Genomic DNA, 12,370 nt, shown 5'->3' with positions numbered 1-12,370 from the left:
TTTTTAAATATTTGTTATGGACCGTCGTCCATTACTAAATGAATGGTAGTTCATGAGGTATGGACGATTGTCCGAAAATGTTGGACAGCCATCTATTTACGAAATTCTTTTATCGTGTTTTACATTGCCATGTCTGAGTCAAAAGTCACGTATTTTGGTGTAACTTTTTGGTACCCATTTCCGGTGTCTGTAGCATCGCTGTTTTCCAACCTTTAAAAAATAAAAATAGACTTGTAATATTGACCATGCTATGTCTAAATAAAATTAAATTAAAGAAAAGAAAACCAAAAACAAGAATGCAGTTGATGAGTTGAGATTTCGATGATTACATGTCAACTGTTGATTAGTCCGTGTACGTCACCTCATTAACTTGACCGAAGACCAAACGCAAGTCTCCTGTAAATTTACGTCGTCTCCGTCTCCGTCTCTTGCTCTTCTGTTTCTTCTTCACGCTTCAAACCAACCAACCCTCACGCTGCGTTCAACAGCCGAACAATGATCACCACCTCCAAAAGTTTCTCTGTCCTTTCCTAATTCTTCTCGCGGATCCGCGATTTTTTTTGTTTTGTTTCTTGTTCTCGGGAGATCTGATCGGATGGCGAGGAGCAGATCATCATCATCTTCTTCTTCCAAGTGGAGATATTGTAATCCTTCTTATTATCTGAAGCGACCGAAACGTCTAGCTTTGCTTTTGATTGTCTTCGTTTCTGCAACTTTAGTTGTTTGGGATCGCCAGACTCTTGTTAGAGAGCACGAGGTTCCTGTTTCTTTAATCTATTATTTTATTAAATTACATTTTTATTTTCAATTTATGTACTATTTGTTTTTGTTCTGCTTGTTTTGGTGGTTTCTGTTTAGGTTTTTGTTGATTACGTAATTTTTAAGATGATGATAATTTGATAGTTGTCGTTGTTGAGAATGAATTTAGAGTTTTGATTATACTGGAAAATTTTGAAATGTCGCCTGGGATCAAGCAATATTTCTGTAGACATTGTGGAGGATCTGACTGAATTTGATTATACTGAATGTGATTTATTTTTCTGAGTTATTATTATGTTGTTGACTTGATTGTGATTGTGGCTGTGATTGTTCTTGGAGTTCATGTTGGTTCCTGGTACATTTCAAAGAATGAACAGTTAAGTTCCACTACTGTGGCAAATGTAGATTCTAGGAATATACTAGTATGCAACGGAAATAATAAAATAGGCTGAGAACACATTTGATTTAGAGGCAAAAATGGGGCAAGGACACGTACAGACACATAATTGAACCGAGGGGTGGGTATGTGATGTGAATTATTTTCCTGAATTTATTAAGATGTTGACATGATGAGGTATCAGAACCTTTTTTTAGTTTCTTATAGGAGATATGGAAATAAAGGAAATCAAAGAGAGTTATGACTAAGGTAAAATGATTTAAACGCAAGGAGCAACACAAAAGAGGGGAAAAATGGAAGAAAAGAGAGCTAGAATTTTTAACTAAACCTTTTGCAATTTGTTCCTTGAATGAACTTAAAATACTGGTAAAAAAAGATATAAGCTAGAGGGAAACTAAATACAGGAAGATTTTTCTTAAATATGGACCTTGAGATGCAAGAGGACTCTAAATGCCTTTAAAAGCTTCAGATTTCTCTCTCTCCACAAACTTTAGCATTGACTTCCACCATTGTTTTACGCATATTCCTAAAAGAGGTTAGTGGAGTTTGGAGAGGATTTGGGAGGGAGCAAGATGAAGAGAAAAGAGGGAGGGGGAGATAGAATGAGAAGTCTTTCACCACACCATTTTGAATATCATGTTGATTATATCTTAATTACTTTTTTACACGGGCATGTTCTATATATGTGCATCTTCATCAATGCACTGGCAAAGTTCTAAGACTACTTATTCCTTTTTTTTAATATTTTAGTTTTCTTAATACTATTACTTTTTAAAATGTGAAATACAAAATGTTTGTATTGGATGAAAAGGATTCGAGAATAAGTGAACAAACTGGCCATAGATGAGCCAAATAAATATTCTTCTCTACCCAACTTAGAGATCTAGATACTAAAACTCTCAAATGTGCAGTTAACTAGACGTCAGACACATTTTCCTTGAAAGGTCACCTGCATAGCAAGTTGAAGACCAGAATCATAATCTATAAGTGTTCAAAAAATTGCCTTTATTAGAGTTTAAATTCCATCTTTGAGCGCTTTCCTTATTGTAATGATTACTCACATGTTGTTAGAGCCAAGTTAATCGAGGGTCCCTGTGCTTGGAATATTCCATCGATTTTGTTTAACTATGGTTATGCATTTTTGTGTGTGGGTCTACTTAACAAGCCTGTTATCATGCATCTCTAAGGGGCAAGCTAAAATTTAGATGCTAAGTTTTTGACTCTTTCTTAAAAACGTAACTCATTTTAGGATTAATTTGTTGCTCAACATTTTTTTTCTGCCTGAACTTTTATTGTCAGTTTAGTGTTTATAAGTAACAAACTTTTTTCTCACTTGCAGGTTGAAGTTTCAAAGTTAAGTGAAGAAGTTACACGATTGCAAAATATGGTAGGAGATCTTTGTTCATCATCTAGCTTAGCATTCTCTGTGGTTATATGATATGCTGTTTGTCTGTGACTACCAATTCTTTTAGCAATTTCACGTGTAGGCCTGAAAACACCAGAGTTTTTTGACAGTTATAGCTGGGTATTACACAAATACTGTTATCTAAATAGAATGAGTAACATATTTGTTTTAAAGGTCAATATTTTCTGATTGATATGTTGACATGTTCATTAAAAGTTCTCTTCATCTGTCTTTATGTCATTTAGGTAACTAATAAGGCTCTCTAAGCCATGGGCACACCGCATTACATTTTATAATGAGAAACTTTCAAGGTTGCTTAACTATTGACTGGATGAATTTTTTGTTCTTTCAGCTGGAAGAGTTAAAGGATAGTAATGGCAATGCAATTAGAAAAATTGAGAATAATGGAAAACATGGTAAGATTCCAGGTAACAAGGTTTTTGAAGATGATCCTACTGATATTCAGCGAAGAGAGAAAGTAAAAGAAGCTATGATTCATGCATGGAGTTCATATGAGAAGTATGCATGGGGTCAGGATGAACTTCAGGTATTTTCAAGCGTATCATATGTTTATATATTCCACGCATTAACGTTTATTTGGTTTCTATGTCTTACTGTTAGTGATATATGATCAGATTGACATGGATTATCAGTTTTAATTCTTAGTTATTAAGCCATGTGTCTTTTCTCTTCGAAAATTAGTTGCAATGCTGTTAGCTCTGATATAATGTTAAACATATTAAGCATGATTATTACAGTCTGCAATTAAAAACATTACTTCTTTTTTTTTTTTTTTTTTTTAATGAGAAACTCAAGAAAACATTACTTGACTCAAATGTCTTTGAAACTTTGACTTTGGTTTGAAATTTTAGCATTTTAATGGAATCCTGAACTTGACTTTGTGTTACAAAAATTGGATGGAACTGAGCAGAACATCTTGATATCAATTATTTTTTAGTTGGTACTTTATTGTATGAGGAATAAGATAGTATTATTTGTGTTAAAATGGGGAGGAGCACTACTCTAGAAAACTTGCTTTTAGGCACAGTACTTGTGCATAGAGTGAATTTTTCATTCTAGAATTTGGTCTAGGCGATACAATTTCCACTTTGACTTTGCCTTGCTTGATGCTTTCTTTTTGTCTGTGGTTGGACTGACTGAATGGATAGAAAGTTAGAAACATCTGGAAACTTGTTGGGTTAGTTCTGTTCTTGTAAAACAATCAACTTTTTAAATAATTTCTTGGTTGTAGATTTTAATTCCATGCTTGTTTTATGATCATTTTTTCTTTACGGTCAGATAAATTGAATTCCAAAACAAGATATGTACTATTTTTTTACCATTCTTAGCTTAATATTTGAAATTTGGAATTTAGTTCTCCCTTTTTTGCTTGGTTAGGAGACATAACTAGATTGTATTAACATTAAGAAGTAAGAAAGTGCAAAGGTGGATCAGATGCCTATTGTAAAGGCCGGATCTCCCCCTAAAGGAGAAAAAAGAACTATATGAAAGACCTTTGAAAGTGTTGGTATAACTGTGCAAAATTAAATAAGGGCATTGTGACTCCTGTTGACTTAACAGCCCGGAAAAAAGATACAAAAGAAGCCCTACCTATTCATGATAAAGAAAGAAAAAAAAAATTATAAAAAAAAATAAATAAAAATAAACAAAAAAAAAAAAAATATACAAACAAAAACATATTAACAAAAAAAAACAAAAAATAATATAAAAAAATTTAATAATAATGAAAAAAAAAAAATAAAAACTAATGAAAAAAAATATATAAAGAAAATAAAAAAAAAAATTAAAAAAACAAAAGAGAAAGTTTAAATAAAAAAAAATAAAATTAAAAAAAAGTAAAAATAAATAAAAAAATAAAAGAAATAAAAAAGAAAAAAAATAAAATTAATTAAAAAAAATAAAAAAAAAAAAAATTAAATAAGGAAAAATAAAATAAAGAATAAGAAAAAAAAAAAAAAAAAAAATATTAAAATTAAAAATTATAAAAAAAATATTATTTAATAATAAATAAAAATTAAAATAATAAACATAAAAAAAAAAAATAAAAAAAAAAAAAAAAAAAATAAAAATATGGAAAAACAAAAAAGTAACAAAAACAAAACAAAAAAAATAAGAAAAAAGCAACCTAAAAAAAAAAGGAAAAAAAAAAATAGCCAACATGCACAAAATAAAAAAATAAAGAAAAAAAAAAAAAAAAGAAAAAAAAAAAAAGACAAAAAAAATCAAATAATAAAAAAAAAAATAAAAAAAATAAATAAAAATAAAAAAAAAAAAAACAGAAAAGAAATAGAAATATAAGAAAAAAAAGAAAAAAAAAAAAATAAAATAAAACAATCAAGAAAAAAAGAAAAAAAAAACAAAAAGATAATTAAAAACAGAAAAAGAAAGAAAATAGAAAATTAAAAAAAATAAAAAAAAAATTGAATAAAAAGATAAAATTAAAAAAAAAAAAAAAAAAAATAAGAAAAAAAAAAAAAAAAAAATAAAAAAAAATAAAAATAAAAAAAAAAAAAAAGTTATAAAAAAATTATAAAAAAAAAAAAAAAAAATAAAACAAAAAAAAAAAATAAATAAAATAAACAAAAAATAACAAAGAAAAAAAAAATCATAAAATAAAATTAAAAAATAAAAAAAATAAAAACTATTGGAAATAAAAAAAAACCAAAATATTATAAAAATTAAAAACAAAAAATAATAAAAAAATAATAAAAAATGAAATAACAAAAATAAAGTAAAATTAATACAAAAAAAAAAAAACCAAAAAGCTTAAGAGAAACAATTTTATGGGACGTAAATCTATTTAGTGTATATTATGACTGGGTTGAGTTCATGAATACTTTTCTTACACATTTTCTTCATATGACTCTGGTATCATCTTCTTTCTTTCACTGCTCTATTTGTTGCTGGTCTAAATGCAGTTATGAGAGGTAATTATAAAGTCTGAAAGTAGCTATTAAGTACCCTAAATGAAATTGTGTGACAAGACCTTTCTTGCTGTTCGTAAGGTGTTAAATTTTGAATATATGTGACCTATACTCCCTTTGTATGCTTCTTCGTTTTTTTATTAATGTTTCTTATATTTGATTTTTAGCTTCATAATTACTATCATACCTCCAACTCATCTCAGTGGAAACCAGTTTCACATCCAGCACAGCCTGGCTTCTCGTCTCATCAATTTGATTGTTCAATTCCTAATCACTACCTATGTTGTCTTTTTTATTTTCTTTATTTTGCTATTCACATTTCTCCCCAAATTTTTTCGTCATCTGTCGATGAGTATGTAATGCCATGCAGTTCATATTACTTTGAATCGTGAATATTGATGAATGAAATCTCATTTGAATTACAATGCCTTTCTTTGCAGTTGGGTTGCAAACTCATTGGACTTTAACAAGGATTATGAAGCTAGTGTTTTTGAGACAACCATAAGGTTGCGTTACCAGGTTTAATTCATAGTTGATTTTTGTTGAAACAACTGTTTAGGGCTATATCTCTTCTTGAATTAATAACCTGGTACTTTGCTTTTACTGATAGATTATTTTTCTCTTTAATCATGATTCAGAGTTGTAGGTGGACTTCTTAGTGCATATGATCTGTCAGAAGACAAAGTTTTCCTAGAGAAGGCTAGAGATATTGCAGATAGATTGCTGCCTGCATGGAATACTCATTCAGGAATTCCTTATAACATTATTAACTTGGCTCGTGGAAATCCGCATAACCCTTCATGGACTGGAGTAAGTTGTCCACTTTTAAATTCTACTTTTCACTTTACGTCATACTTGGGATCATAGTTTGAGTTGATCTGGTTTATCTTTATCTTTTAGATAATAACTTAGTACTGTAATAATTTGATGCTTCTTTACCCTAAGATAATTTTTTTACTTTATAGTGCTCTATATTTTCTTGAAGCTTCTCAAATATATTATATATTCTTTTTCACATTGTCAGTTGCTTGGTTATCCAGTAAGTAAAATTATTTTCCCTGAGACTATTTTCATAATTCTATTCATTGTAACGTATAGAGTTGTCTATATTAGTCTTCAAGTACACCATTCTGTCCTCTGTGGCAGCTCTATTTTTCAATTTATTGACCAGTTTGGTTCTTTCATTAAATTCTAAGACATGCTTCTATGATTGTTTATGCTTTCTTTCCTTTTTTTAGGGTGATAGCATTCTAGCAGACTCTGGCACAGAACAGGTGGAATTTATTGCTCTTTCACAAAGGACAGGAGACCCAAAGTATCAGCAGAAGGTATATTCCTCTTGTGCATTTATGAACATGTGTGGTGGAATGTGTTGTTCAACATGTTGTGTTAAAAGCTGTTCACATAATGTCTATCATTCAGAAATTATTGTCAATCTATCATTCAGAAATTATTGTCAATCATTGATGTCCTTGCTTTCCACACAAGAGGTTAAAGTTGAAAAGCAAATATGTTCAAGTGGAATAAATCAGGGGTTTACATTTTTGAGTGATGAAGGTTCTCAGTGTAAATTTTCTGGGGAATCTGATTGGTTGCTGCTAATGTTTCAGGCAGAGAGGGTTATAGAGGAGCTTAATAAAACCTTCCCTGCTGATGGTTTGCTACCCATCTATATTAATCCTGAAAGAGGGGCTAGATCATACTCGACCATAACCTTTGGTGCCATGGGTGATAGGTATTTACTACTCATTTACTATTTATTTGTTAGATCTTTGTTGGGCTCACATAATGATATTTGACCTTTAGCTACTTGCTATGTTCACTGCTTGATGCAAGTGAATGAGTATAATTTCACAAGTTTGCTTGAATTTGTGGATAATTGCAGCTTTTATGAATATTTACTCAAAGTTTGGATACAAGGGAACAAAACTTCAGCGGTTAGACCTTATAGGTGAGGACATTTAGTGAGCATGTATCTGCACGGTTCACAGTATCTGTTATGCTCCACTCTTTACTGTTTGCATTTTATATCTTAAAAAGTCATTCTTGTAAAAATGTCTTGGGGAGCTGAACTCGTGAATAATATTGGACAAAAAGTAATATTTCTTTCTTTCTTTCCTTTCTCTTTTTTTGGATTTATGAGAGACTATGAAACTCTGTGGTATTTGTGTTTTTGTTTTTTGTAAAACAGAAATAGATATTTGGCCTCATACTGTGGTTGCTATCATCTTTGATGAAGCCAACATCTTTAGGAGTCCATAATAAATGCAGTACTATTATGACTTTATTTTTCCAATATTAGCTTCCTCATTATAATTTTGATGTCAGTAGTAGAATTTCTATAAAAAGTTAAATGGCGATTTGGTATACAAGCCAGATATGAAAACTTTTCTAGCGGAAAATAGCACTGACTGCTCAAAGAAAGATTGATAATGCTGCAGAATTGATTTTATATGTTACTATGTAATTTTTTTACAGTCTTGATGTTCTTGATACATAAAATTCTCTCCCCCCCTCTCTCTGAAGTATTCAAAAAGTTTGTGTTCGTAATTCTTGGTCTCAGAGTTATCTTGTCAAACTTGGAAACAGGGATATGTGGGAGACATCAATGAAAGGTCTATTAACCATGATCAGGAGAACAACGCCATCATCTTTTGCATACATTTGTGAGAAAAATGGGGAGTCACTGACAGATAAGGTAACGTTTATTTTCTTACCACTATTGTAGGGCTGCATTATTGTATTGCTAGGTAATGCTGAGTGAAGTTCTGATCCTACATATACATATGCAGATGGATGAATTAGCATGCTTTGCTCCTGGAATGCTGGCTTTAGGATCATTTGGTTATGGGCCTGGTGAATCTGAGAAATTTCTTTCGCTTGCAGAAGAGGTATTCACAATGTCCCTTATAGCTTGCATCCTAAACTTCTGTCTTTTGATTTTTAAGTAAATACATTAAATAACACCAATGAGACAGGGCATAATCTTCTGAAAACAATTAGTTCTTATTCCAGAGAAAAGCACCTATTGAAAACTGGATTGTAAGTCTTCAAGTTTGATATGAAAGAAAAAGAACAAGAAAAAAAAAAAATTCCTGAACTTGTTTCTTCAATTCATGTTAGTGGTGATTGAAATAGAATTTCGTTCTCGAATTTTAAGCTCCATTTTGACTTGACATTTGAAATTTGGTGAAGTTATGATTACATATAGTGTCCATTCTGTTTGGGAAGAATTATCCAAGGATAGCAAATAAGCTACTGACAATAAATTCATAAGTTTGTCAAAAATATATGAGCATTGGTATGTGTAAGTGCTCGTGCTTTTCTTTAATTTTTTTATGTGGACAATTCTTGTGTAGATACCAAGATGATTCAATGGATCTAATATTGGATCATACATATACAAATTGTCAGCTTTAATTTAAAATATTGGATTTCGACCTAAACCTAAACTTGTTTTGAGTATAGGAATGATGCATTGCAGAGATAGTCTTTTATGAATCATATTTTTAAATTCAACTTTCTTTGGTTAATTAGCCTTGAGGAAACACACAATCCAAACTCTTGAGTTCAAAATCAACTTTAATCTGATTGCTGAATGACCCAACCCTGAAGTATTGTATATTTATGTGTGCCTTCTTTGGAGCATAGAAACTAGGGATGATTCAAGAATTCCAACTAGGCTTTTCACTGGATTTTATTTCCCCTTGTTTTAAGCTTGCTTGGACGTGTTATAACTTCTACCAATCAACACCAACAAAATTGGCGGGAGAGAATTATTTCTTTCATTCCGGGGAGGTTAGTTATCCTTATTCTCAGATATACAATGAGTTAAATTCAGTTGTCTAACAGTGCTTCACGCATCATTTCTTCAGGACATGACTGTAGGTACATCATGGAACATATTGAGACCAGAGACAGTTGAATCACTTTTTTACCTGTGGCGTTTAACTGGGAATAAGACATACAAAGAGTGGGGTTGGAATATCTTTCAGGCATTCGAAAAGAACTCCCGCGTGGAGTCTGGATATGTTGGATTGAAAGATGTAAGCACATCTCGCACTGCAGCATTACATCATATATATCTTTGTTTATATATATTTTTTTTGCTTCACGATTTATCCATTATTACTGTTACAATACCAGAGGTGGTGATTTTCTTTAGAAACTCAGCCTCTGTTAGTGGCTTTGACCTTTCATTTTAGTAACTCAGTGCTATTGTATGTTTTCTCTTTGTTAATTAGCGTTTAAGAAAAGACTTCACTAATTATATAGTCCATGTAAGAGGTGGTTATACCAAGATTGAGAATTCACCTGTCTAACTAATGAGACAGTGGTAACTGCCTGTGGTAGCATTGCCATGTGTGGAAACTTCTAAAAGCCTTTGGATTGTTTACAAGCTGATTTATGAGCTGAAGAATGTTAAATGTGTTACGCCAATCTTCCTTGCCGATTTCTCTTTAATTTCTTCTTTATGGCCAACCTGCAAGTTTTTCTTTGACTGATGTCAAACACAGTATAAACAATTGTTCTAATACTAACTCTTTTTATAGTGGGTGAGATCTTACACTTCATGTCCCACTTAATTATGTCTAATAACTGGCCAGGAGGATTCTGTCATGCTATTTTACTTTATTTATTCCTGATAATTAACTGACCTTTGTCAATTCTTTTCTGCAAAACTCAAGGTTTGTAGGAAATTACGTCCAATTCTCCTACTCTGAGGTCATAAAGTCTATTGTTTTCTTGTGACTTGAAATTGTTGGCCCGTGACTTGGCATAAAGATTGTGGCTGCCGTCTAGTTGGCTTTTCTTGATGGAGATTGGATTTATCATGCCATATACTGCTACATATGGTTGTTTATTTACCATAATTTTTGTGTTCCCAGGTTAATACTGGAGTCAAAGACAACATGATGCAAAGCTTCTTTCTTGCAGAGACATTAAAATATCTGTATCTCCTTTTCTCACCCCCTACAGTGATCCCATTAGACGAGTGGGTTTTTAATACAGAAGCCCACCCAATTAGAATTGTGACCCGGAATGATGGAGAAAGATCTGTACATTCGAACATGCAACATAAACCACCAAATGTGAGGTTACCTGGCAGGAAGGAAGGTCGGCATGGAGATGATTAGGATTCAGTTCCTGTTAAATGTTTTTTGGCTGAATACAATTAATGATTACACTCACATTAATGAAGAGTCAAAGAATTAGAAGTTATCATTTTTGAAACAGATTGAGAGCCAGAGGAGTCTGCCGTTCTTTTTCTGCAAATAATATTTCACAACAGACTTCCTTTGCTCCCGCAGGTAGAAAATGTTGTAGTAAAATATGGTTGACCTTGAAGGTGATGGATGTGTAGCGTAGTATATATAGATTATTTACAATGGTATATTAATATTATTTAACAGGAATATGGGATTTGTCCCACCCTGTCAACCATGAGTTGATTTAAAAATTGTAATCTTTTTTTGGAAGAACATTTTGATGCCTTAGCTTCAATGTTATTATCTGAAAATTTTCTGATTAATCTTGTTTTAATGAACTTATGGATCACTTAATCTAGTTCATGTTGGGGTGTCCTCTCCTCTGACATTGAATTTTATGGCTGTTCTCATTGCCATCATGTATGGCCAATTATTTTGGCAAGTTGAAAACTCAATATGCTTAATTACAATCTAAATATCAAACATGAAGCAGAAAATATGCTCATTTAACTGTACATTACATGCAATCTTCTGGTTATGTTTGACAGGGTTTGGCCACTGAATTTCTTCCAGCAATGTCGAGTCATGAGTCTTCCCTGAATTGGGTACAAAGAGTGGGACGGAAGCAATTGCAGGAAGAATAATGTTTTTGAAAAGAATATCAGGAACTGGCCACAGCATAGTAAATTACAAATTTATTATCAAGAATAAAACCTAAATTTAAATTGATAAAAAAATCTAAATGGTTAAGAAATAGCAAACCCTTGAATCTTGATAACAAGAGAATTTTTCCAAGCAACAAGCCATGTCAAGTCTCTTATTCTAGAGAAAAAAAAAAAAAAACTATTTGAACTCTGTTAAGGCTGCAGAAATTGTTTTTTGCACTACTACCTTTACATGCTCCATGTTCAACTCTTCCAAATTTTCACAATTTTCAATTTCTAGTCTGCGAAGATGCCTAAAGACAAAACGTTGAGCATCAAGGCGTGAGTATAATTCTGAAACTTGTGGGAGTTGAGAAATGTATGGAGAGCATGGCAACTTTTTAAGGTAATACTCAGCACACATAAAGATTCCAACACCACTATTTTCTTCCACTTCTTGATTACAACCAAAACCAATCATTCTCATTATATATAATTCTGAAAAATTGGATATCAGTTGACTTGGAATTGTATGTATACTCCAGGCTTAAACATTTAAGATTTACCAAAGCTTTTACCTCCATTGGTAACTCTGTTATTGTGGACCATGATGATACCAAATTTGAAATCCCATTGTAATAGAAAATTATTATATGATAAGTTTAAGACTTTGAGGGAAGACATGAATTGGAAAAAGCTACTAAGGTTAAGAAACAAAGTCAAGAGTGTGGGAGTCACTGATAATTCCTCAATTTTGTTTTCCATCGGGCAGGGATATCCTTCCTTCCCATTCTTTGATCCTTGTTGCTTTAGATAATCCAACACCCACCTGAACTAAAAATTTCACATGCTATCCGCAAAGTCATATCACGAATCACATCATGCATTTTTACAAAATAATCTCCTCTTTCAATAAACAGGCATGAACAAGAACACCAATAATGTAGTAACCATGGCTTGTCACAAAACCAATAATCTATCAATTTTATTTTAGTCTTCTGGAAATAAAC

General features: G+C 31.6%; 1 protein-coding gene across 1 annotated transcript; it reads left to right on the top strand.

The window, feature by feature from the left end:
- The first annotated feature begins 417 nt into the window (after positions 1-417).
- On the top strand, positions 418-10,827 carry LOC116104984 (mannosyl-oligosaccharide 1,2-alpha-mannosidase MNS1-like). The gene is made up of 14 exons (XM_031391407.1): positions 418-757; positions 2,496-2,543; positions 2,914-3,108; positions 5,674-5,747; positions 5,947-6,012; positions 6,145-6,316; positions 6,745-6,834; positions 7,117-7,241; positions 7,392-7,457; positions 8,096-8,204; positions 8,299-8,397; positions 9,224-9,304; positions 9,382-9,552; positions 10,396-10,827. Exons 1-14 carry the CDS (start codon positions 596-598, stop codon positions 10,642-10,644), a joined length of 1,707 nt encoding a protein of 568 aa, XP_031247267.1. The 5' UTR covers positions 418-595; the 3' UTR covers positions 10,645-10,827.
- The last annotated feature ends 1,543 nt before the right edge of the window (positions 10,828-12,370 follow it).

This window comes from Pistacia vera, unplaced genomic scaffold (assembly GCF_008641045.1).
Source record: "Pistacia vera cultivar Batoury unplaced genomic scaffold, PisVer_v2 Contig490, whole genome shotgun sequence".
Classification (NCBI taxonomy): domain Eukaryota; kingdom Viridiplantae; phylum Streptophyta; class Magnoliopsida; order Sapindales; family Anacardiaceae; genus Pistacia; species Pistacia vera.
The sequence above is the reverse complement of the archived record's forward strand: the minus strand, read 5'-3'. Positions and strand labels throughout refer to the sequence as shown.

Bases quoted from the DNA above. Each gene is read 5' to 3' on its own strand.
- LOC116104984 (XM_031391407.1), top strand. From the start codon at position 596: ATGGCGAGGAGCAGATCATCATCATCTTCTTCTTCCAAGTGGAGATAT. The intron at 5,748-5,946 runs GTCTCATCAATT...CTTTCTTTGCAG, and splicing joins CCAGCACAGCCTGGCTTCTC to TTGGGTTGCAAACTCATTGG. The intron at 8,398-9,223 runs GTATTCACAATG...CCTTGTTTTAAG, and splicing joins TTCTTTCGCTTGCAGAAGAG to CTTGCTTGGACGTGTTATAA.